This window comes from Crocodylus siamensis, chromosome 12 (assembly GCF_052110815.1).
Source record: "Crocodylus siamensis isolate JL-2025a chromosome 12, ASM5211081v1, whole genome shotgun sequence".
In the NCBI taxonomy this organism is placed as follows: domain Eukaryota; kingdom Metazoa; phylum Chordata; order Crocodylia; family Crocodylidae; genus Crocodylus; species Crocodylus siamensis.
Window position 1 is genome coordinate 40,609,211 of NC_143406.1, and position 22,145 is coordinate 40,631,355.

General features: G+C 41.3%; 1 protein-coding gene across 1 annotated transcript in view; it reads left to right on the plus strand.

The window, feature by feature from the left end:
* DNAAF5 (dynein axonemal assembly factor 5) overlaps positions 1-22,145 on the plus strand; it is a 44,532-nt gene that overhangs the window by 10,625 nt on the left and 11,762 nt on the right. Inside the window, exons 5-8 of the mRNA XM_090024414.1 lie at positions 4,872-5,104; positions 10,579-10,791; positions 13,982-14,125; positions 19,872-20,040. Coding sequence (XP_089880540.1) covers positions 4,872-5,104; positions 10,579-10,791; positions 13,982-14,125; positions 19,872-20,040 — 759 coding nt within the window. The remainder of the gene's footprint in view (positions 1-4,871; positions 5,105-10,578; positions 10,792-13,981; positions 14,126-19,871; positions 20,041-22,145) is intronic.

Genomic DNA, 22,145 nt, shown 5'->3' on the forward strand with positions numbered 1-22,145 from the left:
CACTACTCCATTCTTTTGATACCCTAGCAGCTTTTTCTTGAGGAATCTGTGGATTTCCTAAGAAATGTTCCTATTCTAAAAAAACAAGTGAGGTGATAATCACGGGTGTTCTGCTCAGTGCAAACCCTCCAATACCACCAAATCTGCACTGAGGAGCATACCTGTGATTATCACCTCACAAATCTCAAAAGGGCTTTCATTCAACAAGGACGGTCGTCCAGAGAGAAAGATAGAAAGATCACACTTTTGAAAGAGTCAGCCATATAGTACATGAAGAACTACTGCAGTACAGAAAGAAAACCCCCATAAATCGCACGTTACTAGTTATGACGGTCCTCCCTGGAACCTTTATGGAAAATCCTTGAACAGTTGCAACCTCTATTAGAAAAAGACCCAGTTCTTAAAGAGCTCTTCCAGGAACCATGCATCCTAGTCTTTAACCAAGCACCGAACCTTGCCAACCTCATCAACAGAAGCAAACTTCCAGTGGCCCACAATGCACCAAATGGATCCAGGCCATGCCATGACAAGAAATGTAAAACCTGCCAATATATCTCCATCACCCCCACAAAATAACTACACCCCACAACAGAGTCATCAACATTCCTGGATCTTACACCTGGACTTCCAGAAATGCCCTGATGGAAAATAAGTAGGAGAAACCAAGCTACAGCTGCATACCAGAATGATTGCATGCACACCAAAAATCTGAGATGAGAATACCCAATTACCTGTGAGGGCACATTTCTTGCAAGACAACCACTCTCTCTCCAATCTCTCAGCTCTAATCCTCAAAGGGAATTTACAAAACACCTTTCGCAGACCAGCGTACAAACTTTACTTTATCAACCTAAAGGATACAAAAAATCATGGACTAGAAAATCATGTGCCATAAATTGTTGCATTTATGGCACATTATAGCCTGCCTAACATCTGATGCCTCTGGTAACTTTTCTACTATTTACCAGCTATAGCTTATCACCAGATCTGTATTCCCCTTTCCCTTACCACCACTTGTTTCCTACCCACTGACTGCATCAATTTGTGCTTTTACTGACTGGCATTCTCACATACTGGCCTCTGGCTTCTATTCTATTCCATCCAGGAAGACACAGAACAACTGCAGGTGCTTCCTCAGCCTGAAGAAGGGTGTTTGTACCCAAAGTCTTGCAGTGAAGAATTTTACAACTATTTTAGTTGGTCGGATTTACCCCAAGAATCTTGTCTGCCTATATTCTGAGATCAACACGGCTACAACTTATACCCTTATTCTAGGAAGTACTTTTGGAGGCCTCACAGAGGAACCACACCAGACTCTTGAATCAAATCAAATTTTGCCCAGACGTTAAAGATTTCATTTCTTATGATGTTACTTTGGAGATCCTACACCAGTTTTAGTATCTTTCCAAGTGCTGTCTGTGCTAGAACAAAGATGTGTTGCCATGCAGATTTGAGGTTTAATGAAGATCTGTGTTCACACACAGGTACTAAGAACAGATCACTGTTCAATATTGAGATCATCTTCTTAGAAGCATAGAACCAGAAAGGATTCCTCAAGGCCGCCAAATCCAATCCCTTCCACTTGCTGGCAACAGTTTACTCAAGGAATCCCCAAAGTTACCACTTTGGGGAAAGGGACAAAACCAAAATCACCAGGAATGACCCACATGTGCCATTGATAAAAGCAGGAGAGAGAAGCGTACTGTCAATCACTTGCTAGAAAAATTGGTTAATCTACTTTCAGAGGATCCTTAATGCTGTCTCTTGCACCTTCCCTGGTTTCCTCTTCTGTAACGTACCCACCTAGACAATGTTCAGAAGAGATGCTGATGGTGCCCTCTTCTATAAAAAATGAACATGTATATTTGGAGATATGTCTCATAGTTAGGAGTCTAAAATCTTTGGGGGACTAACCAACTTTTGTGGGTTGATCATGGCCGAATGTTTTCTTTCTATGGTCATTACACAGTGGCCCTGCCCCTGATTTGGAGAGGCTCCTGGGGGAAGGAGGGACAAGAGGGTGGCTGCCATCTTGTCTGTTGCCTTTCATGCTGCCCCAGCAGCTGACACCATCTCCTGACAGCAGGGACTGTTGGCTCCCACTGCCAAGCCAGCATTTTATTTTTATTAAGTTTTTTTTTTTTTTTTAGGATAATCCTGGATGTTGCCGTTTCCGCAAAAACCACAAAACTGAGATTTAAGTAACTCCCTACTCAGTAATAGTCCCGTGAGCAAAATTGCAGTGGAAACCCCAATGCTTAGCAGTTCTGGTCCTTTTACCATGAAAATGAAAATATATTAAAGGAAGGCGCCTCAGTCCAGTATAGTATTTTATAAGTCATTTACATTTTTTAAATAATTATATGCATCATGTTGTCGTACTTGCTTCTAATGGAATTTTTTATGGGTAGGAAAGAGAACCACTTAATCAGCCAGTCACTGTTACAAATTCATAGGAAGTAACATGCTTCACAAGGCTGGGGAAGACCATAACTGTGCCCAGGTGTATTGCCTTTTCATGGATCTTGACTGCTAATGTTCTACCATTAAATCTTCAGTGCAATTATCTACATACAATTGCTGACTGGTCTAAGGAAATGACCTGGTGATTTTGTACTCGGGTCCTAAGTTAATTATTTTAAGATGCAACTTCCAGAGACTTATTTTTTACTGTCAAATTGCACCTGATAGTAACTAGTTGTACAGGATGAAAAAGAGAAAAGATTGATCATCCACTGGGTCTTACGCTTATAACAATGCCTTTGATTACTGTGAAGAATGAAGGTGTCTCATCACATCTTCTGTATTTGTCTGTATGTGAATGGCTATTGTGCACTCTTTTCTTTATACCTTACTTTTTAAAAATTGTGATGATGTATTTTTGACACTTTTTCCTCTTTTTATTCCCTCTTCAAATCATTTTTTTTAAAGATCTAGTATATTGAATGATTCATTATAAATCTATATTTCAACATCCAGAAATTCCTTCTTTTTGTTGTGAGCTATTGTACACTTTGCTTAACAGTCCCTTTCTACTTGGGAGCTAATGAACCTGACACCTCAGCACCCTTGTGCTTTGATCTCATGATGACAGATATTGCAGGTCAGAGAAAAAGTGGAGGCTGCTCTAGTACTCTGCTTTTCTAACAATTGAATGGCTTTCCATTGAGCAATAGCAATCATTGCCTTAGGACACAGGTGTAGACAGTTATAGCAAGGGGGGGAAGTATTTGACAGCAGGTAGCTACAGGAATAACATGTCTGCATGTGAACATCTGAAATGAAGGAACTGTTGAAAAAGAATGGGGAGAATTCTTAACAAATATTCTGCCTCAGGTCAAATAGGATGCCACTCCATGCTTGTCTTCTCAAGCTGATTTCTCTGTTTGACCTTTTGCTATTCATTGTCAATTTTCATAATCCCAAGTGCTCTCTTCCATAGATAAAAGAGGCAGTAATGAGTGTCTTAATGTTTTAAAGATTTTCACTTTAGGAAGGTACCTCATAGGCATTTATTCTTTGAACGTTGTTTAGTTTAAGCTGCTTTTTTATTTGTAGCCATTCAGGCAGATAAGGGAAAATATCCTGAGATAATTAAAGAATTTGCTTTCTGGGAGTTTTCAGGAAAGAATAATATATCAGCAGGTAAGGAATAAGTAGGCACGTTGCCCAGCTCCTTCTCTGCTGTGGCACCTCGGCATAAATAATTTTTGTTTTTAACACCTGTATAAACATCATAAATGGTGTTGTTGCAAACATTTTTATGGCAGATGACTTTTCCTTCCCTCACATGATGTAAATATATACAGATTTAATAATATAATGTCGTGCTTCTTCCAAAAAGTGCAAAAAAGCGTGCTGCCAAAGAAGTTTACGCTTGAATGTATCGCCATAGTCCACACTGTAAGGTTCTGGGTTAGCTATGCGGGGACCAAACCCCTTTACTTACCTACTGTCTGACTCTGAACAAGTTGCTTCTCTGGCCATCAGGTTCTCCCCAGCCTGTGTAAAATAAGGATAATGATAATTTACACCCTTTTCTGAAAAGGGTTTGAATGAAATATTAGTATTTTGGTGCACGTTAATGCACACACCAACCCAGCATTTTTTTTTCTTACTCGGGTGTTTTGTTTTTTTCCATGAATGAGACACATTCCTTGCATCTCCCAGTTCTGTTGGGATCATGAGGAGTAAGATATTTCTTTTCCTCACTTGTTTTTCAAGGTGTTCCAGTATTTTTTACAATGCTGTCAATTTTTCAAAAGTATGTCAGCTTCCTGTTCCAGGACCTTTTTTTTCTGGCTTCTACATCTAGTGTTTTGAGTTGTTATTCTTGGCTGTTAACCTGTCTTTCCAATTTTTAGAAATTTCTTGATCCAATTTTAGTCTTTTCCTTTAGTGGACATGAAAGACATTTGGCTCGTTGGTTGCACTTGTGTCTCTAATGCTATTTCAAAGCCATATTGCTGCTCGCTGTCTCAAATTATGCTTGAGCGAGGAAACCACAAAGCTTGTATTCAGAAGTCTAGCTTGTCTTGTTTTTCTTCTTTGTTTTGTTCTTGTTTTATTTTGTTTTGATGTTTAAAATGGGATTTCTGCTTCTCCGTTATAATAGCAGCAACAGGAAAGTGGTTATTGTTTTGATTTGCTTTTATTATTGTACACTTTGAGTTTGACAGCTCGCATTTTGGATAATTATTTTCTTAACTTCTCTGCCTGTGTTGTAAAAGCATGTACACTCAATTGAAGTTTTCCAAGCATACGTAAATAAATTTGCAAATAACTGCGTTGAGCTCTGTGCAACATGTATTAAAGTCAGTTTCTCATTGCAGCAGAACAGATGCTGAAATTTCCTTCTGTTTTTTCCTTAGTGGTTCGTCCAGTATTGGGATGTCGAGAGCTTGTTACCAGAAACCTCTCCAAAATTCTTCCTGGTCTCTGTCATGATATGACAGACTGGGTTGAAGGCACAAGAATAAAATCATCTGAGCTTCTGTATATATTATTGCTTCATGCAGAGGATCACATTACACAGCACATGGAGCTATTACTTAGAACCTTGTACCGTGTGTGTTCAGATGAAGAAAACGATGTGGTTAGAAATGTAAGTTTGCCTATTTAAATATCTGTAATACTCTAGAGGAAGATCCCATCTTGAATAGTCTTGAATATGTTTTATGATAGGATCCTTGGCTTCTGTTCCCTCCTGAAGTCCAAGGGAGTACTCAGAATTGGGTCTTAGTTCTAAAACAGCAATTTGTATTATACATGAGGAAAAACCCAGCCCACGGTTTCTTTTCCTTCTCATTTCATAGATTTCATAAACATTAGGGCTGGAAGGGACCTTGGAAGATCATCGAGTCCAGCCCCCTGCCTGAGGGGCAGGAAGTCAGCTGGGGTCATAGGATCCCAGCAAGATAAGCATCCAAATTTGCTCTTGAAGGTGTTCAATGTAGGTGCTTGAACCACCTCCAATGGCAGGCTATTCCAGACCTTGGGGGCTCAGACAGTAAAGAAATTCTTCCTTATGTCCAGCCTGAAACAGTCTTACAGTAGTTTATAACCATTCAACCTGGTCATCCCTTGGGGCGCTCTGGTGAACAAACATTCCCCCACAAACTGGTGGTCACGCCTGATAAACTTTATAGGTGGCCATCAGATCACCCCTGAGCCTGCGCTTTTCCAGGCTAAAGAGCCCCATAGCTCTCAGCCTGTTGTCGTAAGGTCTGTTTTCCTGACCTCTGATCATGCGTGTGGCTCTTCTCTGGACTGTCTCAAGCTTCTCCACATCCTTTTTGAATTGTGGGGCCCAAAACTGGACGCAGTAACTCCAGCTGTGGCCTCCCCAAGGCCGAGTACAAAGGGAGAATGATGTCCTGGGATTTACTTGAGAAACATCTATGGATGTAAGCCAGCGTTTTGCTTGTTTTACTAGCCACAGTGTCACATTGAAGGCTCGTGTTCATCTTGTGGTCAATGATGACCCCCAAGTCTTTCTTCCGTAGTGCTAGCCAGCATAGCACTGATGAGCCTATAAGGATGCTGCAGGTTTTTCCTCCCAAGGTGGAGAACCTTACATTTTTCTGCATTAAACACCATCAGGTTCTCATTCACCCATTTGCTGAGCCTGTCTAAGTCAGCCTGGATCACTCTCCTGTCTTCTGGTGTGGATGCTTTGCCCCAGAGTTTGGTGTCATCGGCGAACTTGGCCAGTCTGCTTCTGACTCTGATGTCCACATCATTAATGAAGATGTTGAACAATACGGGTCCAAGGACTGAGCTTTGGGGGACCCCACTGGTCACAGGGCACCATGATAATTAACATCCATCAATTACCACGCTCTGGGTCTGACCACGGAGCCAGTTCTTCAGCCAGCGGATTGTGGTGGACCCAAGGCCACAATTGGCCAGTTTTTCCAAGAGGTGATCATGGGATACCAGATCCTTTTTTGAAGCCAAGATATATGACATCAAACTCTTCTCCCTTGTCCAGGTGATAGGTCACCTGGTCATAGATTGGTCAAGCAAGACCCACCCACAACAAACCCGTGCTGGCTGTCCCTCAGAATGTTTGCTCCTTGCAGGACCGGACCAGTCCAGAATAATCCTCCTTGGAGGTGGATCCCATCCTCCATCCTTTGTAGGCCTTTCTTTTTAGCCTCAGGAGGTCTGCTAGATCCCTAGGGAGCCAGAGGGACAGCTGTGCCCTCTTGCTGCCTTTCATCCAAGATAGAATAGACTTAGCTTGTGCATGGAAGATCGCTCCCTTGCGGAGCAGCCACTCTTCCTGAACTCCCCTCCCCTGGGGTCATGGTCCCTTAGGGCCTCACTGACAAGCCTCCTGAGCTTGTCAAAGTTGGCTTTCCTGAAGTCGAGGACTTCCGTGTTGCTGACTGACTTGCCAGCTTTACAGTGGATGGTGAAAGTGATCAGCTCGTGGTCGGTGTCACCCAGCTTCCCATCGATCACTAGGTTGCCGATTAGGTCATCCCCAGTAGGCAGTACCAGGTCGAGCAGCGCTTTACCTCTCATTGGCCCACAGACTTCTTGAGTCAGGTAGAGGTCATCCACACATGATAGGAAGCTTTGCAACCACTCAGATTTTGCTGAGTGACCCTCCCACAAGATGTCTGGGTAGCTGAAGTCACCCATGACAACCGTGGTCCTGGAGCACGCGGCCTCAGCCAGTTCCCAGGTGAACTCCTGGTCAAGCTCTTGACTTTGGGTGGGAGGTCTGTAGTAGACTCCCACTGTTGTGTCCCCTGTGGTGTGTTCCCCACGGATTTTAACCCAGAGGGTCTCCAGTCGTCCACCCTGGTCGCCAAGATCAGCTTGCAGGGACATGTAGCTTTCCTTAACATAGAGCTAGACCCCTGCCCCTTTTATCTACACAATCCCTCCTGTACAGGTTATAACCATCTATACCCATGGTCCAGTCATGGGTGGAGTCCCACCAGGTCGTAATTATTTGCATTAAGCAGGAGGATGAGTTTCTTCTGCTTATTTCTTTTAAGGCAACTCAAAATCGTGAGTTTCTCTTTCCCCAACGAATAATAATAATCAAAATCTCTACAAGTTCATAGAACTTTCAAATGCATTCCTTTTACAGTGTGTTTCAGAGAGAACTGTACAGAGATGCTGCTTGTTGTTCTGTTTTCTGAACTCAGTGGACATTTTTCCTGAGTAAAGACCATGGGCTCAAACTCAGTAGTTTTTAAATATTCTTCTGGGCAGTACTAAATATCTGTAGATGTAGACGTATTTTAGTCTGACTGGTGTGAAGACCAATGATGAAATTGTTCAAATATTTTTAACCTCATATGCCAACCAAGTGAAGCATTAACAGCCTCCTAAAAATCATAAGCAGCAGATTAAAGTGTAAATGCCTTGGGGCAGCAAATTCCATTTAAAAATATGTGCAGTTCATGCCCTTTCTAGTTAACTTCACTACATATTCCAACCATAATAGTGAGGTATGTTTATTCCACATAATATCCATAATCAGTGTTCAGAACATCAGTTTTACTAGTAAAATGCTTTGTTTCTGTAAGTTTTCATAGTGTTTGCAGAAGGATATTAGGTAGATTTATTTAAACCAATCCTTTAAAATACATGTTTTTTTATTGATTGCTGGCAGCAGAAAAAGTGCTGATAAATGGTCAGATGGTCATGGCTGTATTTACAAGGTAATTAAACCAAATCTATCAAAGGATACATAGGCCAGCTTTCTTTTTATCATGTTAGGAAATAAATCTCATACCTTTTAACATCTTCGTATTGTCAGGAGGACTACGTGGATAACAGCTCTTAAAAACAAAAATTTCCAATTGTTATTACTCTGGAAAAGTGGTTCAGTGGATTTCACTTAGACTGAATGCAGATGTTATGACGTTCCAATTCAAGCTTCTGTATGGATTGGTACCATCACTTACACTATACATAGACTCTGGATTTCATTTGTGATATGGCTTCTCTGCACCACCCCCTCTCTGATTCTTATTCTTGGTTCTCCCCCAAGTTCGTACTACCTGCATCCTCCTAGTTTCCAGATCTGGTCTCTCTCCAGTCCCTCCCAATTCTAGTCCAAACATCTAGTCTGCTGCCACACTACTTCGTGCTGAGATTGCTGAGCTTGTGAGCAGAGTCACAATCTCAGCTCTCTGCCCTTACGGTACCAATGCCTTGCATATTAGGGGAAATCAAGCATTTGGAGGTGTTATATTTCAGGTTCCTGATCCATTGTAGTTACTTAAGGATCCATATGTGCAGAAGAACTAGCTCAAATGGTAGAGAACCCGCTCAGCATGCAAAAGATAGCAGGATTGATGCCTATGTGCCTTTTTGGAGAAGAGTAGATAAAGAGGGGACATGGTTGCAGTTTTCAAATATATGGAAGGCTGACATGAAGAAGATGGAGAACGGTAGTTTTTGTTTGTCACAGGGAGCAGAACACAAGGCAGAGTGTTTAAACTGTGGTAAGCTGATTTAGGCAAAGATTCGTGACTGTAAGAGAAGTAGAACAAGCCACCTAGGGGAAGTTTTCAAGAAGCTGGATAGGCATTGTTTGGGAAGTTTTAGGACTAGTGATTCCTGCAGTGGTTCAGGGGGTTGGACTAGAAAGAACTTGGAGGTCCCTTCCAAGCCTCTGATCTATGGAAAAGTAAGAAGAAATAGCTCAGGTGTCCTAGTCTGATTTCTTACCCTGAGTTTGCTTCCATGAATAGAGTTTGCTTCCATGAATATAGTTTCACAGTTAAGGATGTTGGATAGCCATCTAGCTTTTGTTTCCTCCTATTAATATATTTGTCTCCTTTTGGTTCCTCCCAGATTTTTCCTTAAATCCTTTTTAACAGCAGATCTCTAGATTTTATCTAATTTTACCTTCTGTCTACATTTAACACACAGTCAGTTACACTGGAGAAATATGTATCTCCTTCATGACATGATCTCCACAGAAAATGCACTGTGGTATCTTCTGTCCTGCCATGTGGTAACAGAACTGTTTTTTCCAAGCAGTGGGTCATTGTAGGAGTGTATCTGTTGCTCTAGAACGGTATAAAGGCCTCAACTCTCAGCTCCCCCATGACTTTTTTCCCCCTGCTATATGGAGTGGCTATCAAGCTTCATTCTCTCTTTAGAGATTTGTCTTCCTAACTTTTTGTTCAATAGTGTTTACATTTTTTCCCTTCCTTCTTGTATTTGGACTCTGCTAGATTTCCTTCTCCTTGTCAGGATCAGGACTGTGGGGATACTACCAGATGGGGAGGATGGGTAGGATGCAGTTTTCCCAGTATGCAAGGGACAATCTAATAATTGACAGTCCTTGAATTCACCTGGCTGAAACATCTGGCCACTACCATGGAGAATAGTGAGCTAGATGCATCTTTGGTCTTGATGGTGTTTCCTGAGGACACATGACAGGCCACAAAAGCAACAAGCAGGCCATACAGGGTTGTTAAACTCATGAGTATCCTGTACGATGCATAGCAGTTGGCAGCCATGGTGGCTCCAGGAATCAGAGACTGAAAGCAGCAGGCTCTGCTTCCATGGCAATGCACAGTGTTGTCACCAGGCTCCCACCTACACTCTACTTCTCAGCATGCCAGAGAGTAATACCAAGCTGTTTCTCCAAAACAATCTGGAGAAGAGCGAGTACAACAAAAATGGATTATTTCTTATATATATGGAAAAAGATGGTGGGGATGGCTGAAATCCTGTTTCAAAACTGGGCGGGGGGGGAGGAACCTGAACCAGTACATCTGTGACATCTGGTCACACTAAGCTGGTGACTGTTGCATCAAAAGTTATGTATTTCATTTCAGTGCATGGCAACTTTCTCATGGACTTTTCAGTCTGATACTGAGAGGAGTGTTTGCATGCCTCATTATGAGCTTTGTGAACACGTCAAGAATTTTTTTTCATGCATATAATGATTACTGAGTAAGCTGAAAAGGCCTACAAGGCAATTGCTGAAGCATCTGAAAGACAGCTGGAATCGTAAAAAGGAGGGCCGTGATGCATTGAATGGTCTCTGTGTTTTCCAAATAATCCTCAAGTTGTACTTATTCCTTGTTACAGTGTGTGAAAGCAGCAAAGTTGATTGGAACATTTGTCAGTCCAAAGGTGTCCTTGACGTTAATCCTGTCAGCTCTCAAGAAGACACCTATGTCTTCTCACCTTATGATCCTAGCTTCAGTGATTCGAGGCAGCACAAGACAAGTCCTGGAGCCTCATTTGGTTGATCTTGCCAATACACTCTCACAAACTGAAATCAGTCAGCGATCTGAAGAGGTAAGAAATGAAGAATTCAAAACGGGACATAAGCTACTCCAGAATTTAAGACCTAGTATATGTACCTAAACCCCCAAATTCCTTGTTGTACCTCCTTTAAAATAGAGTATTATTCTCACACTGAACTTCCAAACTGCCAGAGCTGCTGAGATAGTTTTCAAAACTGAATAAAGTGACATGTCCCCTTGCCTACCTTAGAGAGACTACTCAAAACAATAGTGACTTTACTGCACTGGGTAGTTCATACTGCAATGGTTTATTTATGCCTGTGTTAATTGTTATAACTTACTGAAATATCGATGTTCTGATTAACATTGAAACTTCAAGTTTTCCCTACTAGGACTAATTTCTGCCCTTTGATCCATGCATTTAGTTGCATGGAATCTGCTTGCATTTATGCAAAGGCAGGATTTAGTCTTTGTTTTGAGAATGCCTTTTGTACAGAATCCATACAACGGTATGTACTTTGACCTTTCCTAACCCTGCAGTTGGTTAAAATGACTGTCCCCCCACTTTTCTTGGAGAGCAGTTATTGGCAAGTTATGTTTCAAGTGGAAAAGGTGTTCCCTTTTTATGTTCTTTTTTAAATATTGTTATTTCTTGTTTTAAAAGTAAATGATTGGGTATTTTTTCATAAGAATTTAAGGAGCCCTTTTTGCAAAGCTTTAGGATGTACAGTGCTTAGGTTTGGTTTGTGCTTCTTTTATCTTACAGATCCAGGAAGAAAACACTTCCGATGTCCTTAAATTGCTTGTAAATGCCACATAACTAGTGGTCACTACACAGGCTGTCCATGAAATCAACCTGAAAATCATTTTTACTGTAGCAGTTCGAGGTGTCTTGTATGCCTTTAAAGGAAATGATGTACAAACGCATATTAATTTCAAGATATTCTATATTTTTTTTTCCTTGGTATATTTCCTAATCTGTTACATACGGAAGAACTAACAGAAGCAAAGATGTGATTGTTCGCTTGCTGAAGGAACCGTGTTGTTAAGACCTCTCAGCTTTCAGAACTTTACAGCAATGTGAAGACCTAATAATTGAAACTTGGGAAATCTAGCTTTATACCCCTTTCCTCTGTTTTAGGATCTGGATGATGTTTTGTTTTGTGTAGAAGAAAAGCTCACCTGTCTACCGAGTTTTCCCTTAATTAAAAATCTACCCCTGCTGTTACAAGCAGGAGTTTGAAATGTTAGCTCTCTGACTTAAAGCAATCATTTGGAGATGTGCTATTGACTGGCATCTTGTCTCCAAAACACTCTTTTGAGCCCCTCATCAGATTCTGACCTCTCTTTTAAGAAGGTTATTCCTGTGTGTAGACTGAACCAACTATTAGAGGGGTTTGTGTAATTCTCTTTTAGAGCCAAAGAAAGATATACTTTTGAAGGTCTTTTCTATAGTTCTAGCTGGACTGTGCTTCAGAGAGGCATAGAAATCCATTATGCATAGGGACTTGCACCAGTGCAGGCACCACCACCTCCAGGCTCTTCAGAGAATGTTTCTATGGGAACAGATCTGAAAAACTGCAATGTGGTCTTTTAAAAATCAATGCTGTCTGGTCTTGTATAGACGCATGCTTATTAGAGCTGTGCAAAATTTCGCCAGTTGTTTGAATTCGACACTGTTTCGACTAATTTCGAGCTCAAAACAGCGAAATCAAATCGAAATGAAGGACTTCAAAACAGCCTTGAAACAAAATGAGGCTAGTCGAAATGTTTCGAATCTTTCGAAATGTTTCAAGTTTCAAAGCCAGCAGCGAGAGACGGGAGAACCAGAGCTGTGCTCCCAGCACCATCTGGGAGCGCAACCCTGGCTCTCCCTGTCTCCTGCTGCCGGAAGCCAATAACAACGCAGAGGAAGGGAACTGAGACTGGGCTCAGTTCCCCTCCCCAGCACTGCGATCCAGCAGGCGTGGAGAGTCAGCCCAGCTGGGCTCACTCCCACCCTACCCCCTCTGCGCCCGATCACAGCACGTGGGGGGTGGAGAGCGAGCCCAGCTGGGCTGCTGCTCCCCCCTCCCCCCCCGATCTAGTGCTGGGGATGGGGAGTGAACTCAGCTGGGCTGACTTCTCACCCCCAGTGAAACATCAAAACAGCCTTTCAGTTTCGATGGAACAGAATAGCTGTTTCGAATCGAAATGAAATTTAAAACAGAATGCTGTTCCATAGAACCGTCAAAACTGAAGGCGAAATGGAATGGTGCCGTTTTGCACAGCCATAATGCTAATCTGTAGAGAAGTCTTTAATGGAGTTCCATAGTCTTAGTTCTTGAGAAGTTATCCTGCCCTGTTTATAGTGCAAGAATGCTACACAAAAAGCACTAGCTAAAAATTGGCCCTGTCCATCAGATAAATACCATTTTTGTGTGAAAAGTATTCTTAAATTTCATCTGCATCTGAGAAGTGGAGCTAGCCAGTTGTAAGACAGTGGCCTCTTCCACTGGTAACATTAAACCTACAAAATTATGAAATTTATGCCTACTGTTTTCTGTTGTGCTTAGTTAAAAACTTTGCAAACTGACAAGGATATTGAGTGAGGTTCAGGACTTATTAAAGTCAGAACTTCCACAGACTTCAGTTGGGCTGGGACTTCACCCATTCATTTGCAATAAGCTGGATAACCTGGCTATGATAAAACCACAGTTTCAGGGTTTCTATGCTTCTGTAATATTGTCTCTCAGTGTTATATGATGTTCAGGTTCTGAACACTACTTGGAAGTAACGTAGCACCTATATTACAAGTTAAAAAGTTCCACTTCAGGAACTTGGAAGTATAGAAATTTCCCCCCAAGTATCTTAATATATTTTTATCCACAATACAGCAATCATTTTAGAAATGGGAAGAGGACCATATTTATTAGTTATCTATATCTATAAAATAGTTATTTATAAACAGTAAATATAATCCTCTTCCCATCTTAGTGAGGAAAAACAGGCAAATGGCACAGGAGAAAGTGTGTCAACTTGTTGCTCCACAAAAACGCAAAATAAGTCATTATAAATTGGGGTTAACATGGAGCATGTTTTGAACCAGAAATATGTATCCAGTTTAGCAGGGTACACAACATTTTTTATTTTTTCCTGTTGCTTGTTAATCTGTCTTCTGTCTTTTAAAGCGTTCGTAGACTGAAAGAAGGGATGTCTACTGATTCCTAACGAAATATATATATTCTGTTTCTCTGTTGTAGGTCTTATATGTCGAACAGTTGCTTGGCTGTGTACAAGCACTGACTGAATGCTGCCAGGAAGACTGTAAAGAGATTAGTTTTCAGCTTATGAAAGTTTTGGTGACAATCATGGCAATACCTCATCTGGAACATCTTCATGAAAAGGTGGTGTCATCTGAACAATGCCATTCACAAAAATCCTGATTTATTTTTTTTTACTCTTGGTAATATTTGTCTCAGTGATGCTTCTATCAGTCTCTCTGCTCTCATGCTTTAACATTAGGTCTCTCAACTCAGAGCAGTAAAGATTAAAGAATTTGAAGTGATGCAGTCTCTGTGGGTGGAGAGAGAATGCCATAAGCTCTCTCTGTCTGTTTATTCTTTTCCCATAAATGAAGTCCCATTTTAAAGCATGTAGGTCCAGCTTCTTAACTGGCATAAATCATAACTCAATTAAAAATCTGATTCATACCTGCTGATAAATTGGACCGCATCACTGTTGTCTTATAAATTTATTCTATATTCATCCGATTGCTTTGTTATTGTAAGAGAGAAAAATGTGTGAGCCAATTATTTGAGTATAGGAGTGGGAACCTTAGAATTGCTTAGTCTTAATTGCAGTTCTGATTTGGATTCCATCTTTGGTCTCAAGTAAGCCATTAAATCTCCCTGTCCCTATATACCTCTGCAGAGCTTCTGTGAAGGTTACTTAGTGCTGTGGAACCACTGTGAAGAATCGAGAGAACCATATAAAAGTATCATTATTATTCACCAGTAAACAGCCGTACATCAGACAACTCTATGGTGTTCTGTACCATTGTTACTTCTTGATTCTCTTGCAAGACAATCCTCATATCTGCTGTGCTGTTCTTCCAAGTTCCTTTTTAAAATTAAGGCCTAAGTAGTAATTATTGGAAATAATGTACTGACTCATAGAGTGTCCTTCGTCCCAGTATCTCAAATTTGTTTCTCAAATATTAGTTAAAGCTTTACATCAGCTTTGTAAGGAAGATGTTACAAAGCCAGGAAGTATTATACTTTTTAAAGATCAAATACTTATTTTAGAGAGTGAAAGTTAATGAGTCTGAATATTATATAAGATAGAAAATCTTTTAATTTTAGATGTCATAAATCAGGCATCCACAAGCTAGGAACATCACCTCATGTGCTCTTTCCATTTGAAATTACTGTCATCTAACGTTCAAAAGACATAAAAAATAGCCTCTCTGATTTTCCCTTCTCATCTAAAACCTTCTCAAAGATGTAAAGTCTCTAGGAACAAATTTTCCCCAACTTTGTTCATCAAAAGCCAACATTTCTCTGTAATATGCTTTGGACAGGTCAGCTCATGGCATTTTGTTAGCTGATCCGGAGCTTCACATTCAGATAATGTTGTATTGTGTGCAGCTAAAGATAATTGGAACAGCTTGATTGACCCATTGGTTTTTCTGTTGGGCTAAAAAAGAATTTCAGGCAATCTGACCTGATTCTTTGTGCAATACTGGTTCTGTATAAAGTCCTACTAATTTATATAAACAAGTAGTGAGGAAATTGTTGTGTTGTCACCCTTGCAAAGGAAAAAGAATTGAGTAAAGGAAGACTTGCCTGTACCAGTTGGTCACGATAGCCTATCATCTTCATACCCTCCCACAAGACAATAGCTACAGACTCTTTATATGTACAGAACATGCGACTAGTCCAGAGAGCCCTTACAGGAGCTACTTCTATTTTTCAGCATCAGGGATTCTGTTTTGACAAAGGGAGCAGGAATCTTTCTTTAAAGTTGTTCTCCTTAAGTAAATCAATTTATCTTAAAGAAATTACAAAACTCAAATGTAGGAGTTGGGATAAAGGGCTCCTCCAAACGGAAAAAGAAAATCCTGAGGCGGACTTCAGATCTAAGTTCTAAGATGCACCTCCCTGGACCGGGGAGCATGATGGAGTGTGTGCATCCTGGGTTGTCCCCAGATCTGATACTTTTCTCACACCCTTCAAAGGACAAGCTAAACAGATAAGTGCTGGCTCAGTCTTATGCCTGCCTATCTGATCCTCCAGCCCCTTTGCGAAGAGGTGAACACACTATGGCTGTTTGCAGACATTAAAAAAAAAAAAAAAAAAAGCAAAGTGGGGCTTTTTTTTAGCATTTGCTTTAGAACTCGGCGTGTTCCCACGCTGAACCAGCGCATGCCCAAAAAAGGCAACACATTAGTTGGACCGCTTACCCAACATCTGTGCTTTAGTGGGGCTTTTTTGGCACTTTTATCTAATAGCTGATTGAATTAGCTTTAGATAAAAGCACCCCCCCCCCCCCACTGGAGCACCTGTTATATATAGACTCTGCGGAGCTGGGTTGAAGTAACACACTGCTCCTTCTGGTAAAGCTTGGTTTGGTTTGGTATCTGCAAGCAGTTGTATAATATATAAATTAGCTTTTTAAATTGGGTGCCACTCAATGCACAAAAGTTATAGAAGGGGGGTGCCTTGAGAGTCCAGTGAGGGTTTGCCTCAAATCCAAAAAGGTTGAGAACAACTGCCCTAGGTATTGATTAGAAAAGAGACATTTCATAGCGAACCATCCCTGTAAAGGCTGAAAGCAGACCATTCACAGATAGTTTAAGGCAGACAATCTTACTAAGTGGCCATATTTAATCATGCAGTTTTCTGAAACTGGTCCCAAATTCTTTCCTACGGACTAGATGAACTACTAGCCCCTGCAAAGTGACAATTTCCAAAAGGATTCTTATGTTCTTAGGCAAACCTTGCAGTGCTTTTACACTAGTTGACCTTTTCACCTCTCATCAGAATCAAAGGTTTAAATGATGTTGGTTGTTCTTTAAAATCAGGAGCAACATCTGTAGATACCATGATAATAGTTGGGCCTTTTGTCTAACCATTATCTCACCTCCTTAATTCTCTCTTCCCTCCTCTTCCCCAAACTAAATATCAGATAAATCAGCAGGCCATCTTTGTGCAGTATAACTCCTTGGTGGCCTACCCAAGCCTGCTTTTCAACTGGCTTCTTGAATTTGATAACTCTTCTACTTCCTCTTCTATTGCTTCAAGGCATGATAATCCAGAGGCCTGTTTTTACTAGTATTTATGGCCTCACATACTGGCTCTCTCCAAAGAGGCATACTCTTTGAAAAGTATTCAGAAAGAGGGGAAATGAAACAGAGCTGAGACCAAGTGTATCAGGTTGCAAGGAGTTTTTCTTGAGCTGAAAGCCTTGTTTTGTGAAGAACTTGTGGGAGACCTCCTTATAGCCTTGTGTTGAATGAGTAAGTCCTCAACCCAAACTACCCATGTTACTCATACTTGCTTCTTTGGCTACAGAATGGATTATAATGAGGCAAAACCCAGTTTCAAAACCTTTCAAATCCACAGTACTAGACAAAGGAGTTTACTAAAGCTGAATCCGGGTTCTTAAATAAGACAAAATCTCTACAAGAATATTACATGTTTTGGATGTTCCTGCATTTAAGAATTATTTTTACAGTTGACGTTCCTTTGGATGAAAATCTATGTTCTCATTAGCTTTTCTTGCAGCAAGTTAGATAGGGAATCTGGCAATGAGATTATATAGTTCCAGTCTTTCAAATCTGTCACTAAGACAAATAAAGTCTGCTTTTTCAGTTCCAGAGTTTCCTAACTCCCAACAATTTCAAAGTAATTTTGAAGCCCTCAACACTTCTGAAAACCAGGCTAGAGATACTTTACATTCATATCAAGAATTTATTCTTGATATCCATGCGGTTTGCATAGCTGCAAGTGTCCTTTCTTTAGCTTTAATCTGCTTCACATTTACAAGGAGAAGCACTGCTTATGCTTTGTGAATTAACTAAGAATGTTAATATATTTTTCTTTCTTTCTTTGGAAACTTCACTTAAGTATGCTTTAGTTCATCTACTACTTTGTATCCAAGGTGCCATGCGATCCATATAACTTCCAAAATCATAACATTCTAATTAAATTAGTTTTAAATCTATAGAAAACAATTTACATTTAGTTTTGTAAGTGGAAGTTTGATAGTTTGATCCTGAATTAACAATTTGTCTCAAAACTTCTTGAATATATACACAAATGACCTAAATGTTGTATTACTAAATCCATGTTCAGACAATTAAGTAAAGGCACAAGTCATAGAGATTAGGGGTGCACCGATAAAGATTTTTTGGTCCGATGCCAATGGCCAATTACTGACCAGCATTATCGGTCCATACTGATCCGATTGCCGATATGTATCCTGGCAGCTTGGAGAGCAGTATCTGGCCGGTAAGTCTGTTGGGGAAAGGGGCGTGGGGGAGGCGGATTGAGGCCCCATGGTGAGGGAGGGTAGGGCTGGGGCAGGAGCTGCCCAGCCAAGGTAGGGCAGGGTGCAGGATGGAGTGGGGAGGAGCAGGGTGGCTCCAGCCACTGCACGTACCCCTGGGGAAGCAGATCTGTGTGCAGGGCAAGGGCGGGCTCCTGCTGTACGGTCAGGGCTGGGGACTACACCAGGCTCTTCCTGGCAGCTGCGCTCGGGCAGGCAGTGATGGCCCTGGGAGTGGGGGGCTATGGTGAATTTTGGGGTAGCTATTGCTCCCCTCCCCTGTAACTTCCCTCCTAGTGCTACTGCCGCTGCCTTGCCTGGCTCCTGCCTGGCCTAAGAGCAGCTGCCAGGGAGAGCCTGGTGCAGTTCCTGAGCCTGAAGCAGCAGCCCACCCTTGCCCTGTGTGTAAATCCAGGGGGCACATGCCCCCCCCATGCTTCCACAGAGGTGCATGCAGTGGCTGGAACCACTCTCTGCCCCCCCGGACGAGGCACCAGCTCCATCCCACATTCTGCCTTTGCTGAGCAGCCCCTGCCCCTGCTCCACTCCCTCCTTCACCGTGGGGGGCCTCCATCTGCCCCTTCCCTCCACAAACTTACCAGCCAGATGCTGCTCTCCAAGTTGCTGGGCTGTACTCCTGGCTGCGCATGCAAATGGCATTTATCCATGACATGATCGGCCACATCAGCCAAAGAATGCCGATTGCTGATAATGTCAATTTTTCTTTTATCGGTGCCAGTATGATACAGATTGATACATCAGTCGGTGCACCTGTAACAGAGATAAAGGAGATCACAGTGGATGACCCAGCAGTGCTGCTCTGAATGTGAGAGAATTGTGCACTCTTAATATACTAGTGATTCTAGTCCTATGCTGAACAATCAAAATAAATGCTAATGTCTTTACTGTCTACCTGTCCTTTAGAAAATAGAGTAAGACCACCAACTGGGCACTTGGATATCATGGTAAGCGCACAGTTTATAAGCCTAGATGGACAGAATTTTTATCAGCCACTAGATGGCAAGTATTTTAGGCACTGCTGAGTTGAACTTGTCCAGATTTGAAGGCTTTATGTTCCACTATCAATTTCTTGAACTATCTAGTCTATCAAGCAGGTTTATTTTCATCGGTGGCATGAGAGTAAATCAGTATTTATACTTCAAGTCTCTGTCTCAAGAATGTAAAGTCAGTACTTTGATTACATAGGCTGGATGTCTTCTAGTGCTGACTAACGTGGGACAAGTCTTGCTAGGGTTAAAATACTTTTGGACATGAAGACTAGCCCCCCTGCCAGTCTTTTTAATCATGACCCCACAGTGAGATGTGTAGCTAACCTGTGAGTCTCAGTGCAGATCTGTTTGTTTATGGATTTAATGTGTTACTAGTGCAAATGGAAGTGTTCAGCATGTTGTAAACCACCTGTGAACAATGTTCCCATTGTGTCTTTTACTTACAATGGCATTTTTTATGCCTTTTTATCTGTTGGAACTCTTGACGGTGTTGATGGCATGGCCATCCTAGTCAGAAATGTATAAAAATCAATTTTTAACAGCATTCTGGTTAAGTTTAATATTTTAGCTTTTTTTCTTTGTTTTCAAACAGGTAGAGGAGACTATGTCCTCATTAGCTGAGGTACAGCGTTTGAATGGCTTTCTTGATCTCTACAAACAGCATATAGTCCAGCTTATGGAATGGGTATCTCTGTCTCATGATAATTGGACCTGCTATTCTCCAGAATTACTACAGTTAGATATCATTGCCATTCACTCAGGTATGACTTGTAATGTCATGGCATCTCCCAGGATTTTTAATTTGACAGATGCCGTAGATTCTGACCATTCTGTGTTCTGCAGTATAAAATAGAGACACTTGAGAAGCAGGATAAATTAGCCCACACAGAGCTCTTTGCAGACGGTTTCCAGCACACAGCTCATTTCTAGCTCGCTTAGATCTAGGCCAGGTATCTCAACATTACACTGAAGTCTGCTCTATTGACATACCTTCCCTTAGTCATAATGGCAATCTGTTGGTAAAAGAGCTTAATAAAATAGTTCTGTGGCATAGCTGTTATTCAAGTACTGATGTAACTGGAATTTGAACTCAGGTTTGAAATGGCATTGAAAAGAAGAGAATGGACTTTATGTAGAGGAAGAAGAATTAGTTAAGGGGTTTCTCCTTCTCCCAGGGCCAGTGCTACATATAAGATAAGGCCTTCTCTGTCATGATTCATCTATCTATACACTTATGGTCTACAAGTCCACTTCTGCTGGGACCAACACCCCAGCCTACTTCCCCCGTGCTGTATGTATCTAGTAAAACTCACCCTGGACCTGTAGGGACAAGTGCCCTTTTATCATCCTGATTTTTTTAACCTTTTAGTTCATGTTACCCTAATCTCCCTTCATCTCCAGATGTGCTTCAAGAAGCCTGAGTTCTTTACTTTACTTTTGTTCAGAGATGAACTCCAGTAAAAATTCTGGCGACTCAGAGGAGAAAAAAAAACTATCTAATGCAAGTGCTGAAAGGTTAGCATGACTGCAATATCCTCCCTTCTTTTCCATGATTGGGAATATCTAGACATTTGTCTATATTCTACTTAATGCAAAGTAAATCATAAAATGTCTGGATAAACATTTTGGCGTTTCCCTATAGTGATGACATGTTGTTGTCTGGTACAGCAACTCCTTATAGTGCTATTCTCATTTTCTTTTCATTTCTACACATAATGTTTCTTTTAATCAATTCAACTAGACATACTCATTTCCAGTTACCGATTTTTTTTTTTATTTGAATTTATGTTGAAATAAGTGGTTCAGATTAGTTTGTTTGTTCGTCTATTTAACTTACTGTTATCAAAATATGATATATAGCGTTGCTTTAAAAATACTTCAGATTCTCCATAGAGCAGTGCCTCTTGGATAATTGTTATAACAATACGGTCTTATTTATTGGCACGAAAATTTAGCAAGCTGTATTTTAGGCCCTGCATTATCTAAGTCTAGACAGCAGAAATTACTATTTTGTTCCAAGTTTAAGACAATGAATTTCCAGATATTTAATGATGTTAAACTTCCCTTGGAACATGAATACTTTGACTGGTCTGTCTTCATATGGCATAAATGGCAGAATGCTGTTGTGGAAATTTAACGGTTTCATTGGAAGAGGAAAGAAGCACAAAAGTTTTTAAACGTGACTTACAAAATGAAAAGAATTTGCTTGTTTCGTGACCTAGAGATGGTCTGGAATGGTTCTTTTAAAGCAGGGGTTGTCAACCGGGGGTATGCGTACCTCTGGGGGTACTTAGAACGGCCCCAGGGGGTATGCACAGTGGCTCAGGGAAGCGGTGCGTGGGAGCAGCATGGAGTGGTGAAGGGCAGCAGTGAACTCCCTGCCCCAGCTGTTAATGTGGACATTCACCAGTCTGCGCCGCCGCCACCGCGTGCTGCTTCCCCACCCCCTGCCACCACCATTCACCACTCCGCATCGCTGCTACACGCCACGAACTTCACATCCGGCCCGCCGTCAGCACCCTCCTACCCGGGTCTGAAAGGGAGTGCACTCCAGAAGTCCTTAAAAAAGGTTGAAAACCCCTGTTTTAAAAGATTATTTTTGCATTTGTTTTCTTTAGAAATATCAGAGTATTGTCAAGTCTGCTTTTGCTGAAGGATTTCCTGAATGACTAGTTTTATTGGAATGAACACCACAGCAAAATAAAACCTGAGCAGCTGCAAAATGGAAGTGGCTTGTAGTCGGGTTGTTTAAAATCTTTTAAATAAGTTTACTGTCATTGACGTCTTAGCCACAGTTTTTGTTTGATCCAGACACTCTTGCCCTTTTAGATAAGAGAGCTTTCACTGCAGTTCTCTAGTCCTTCCA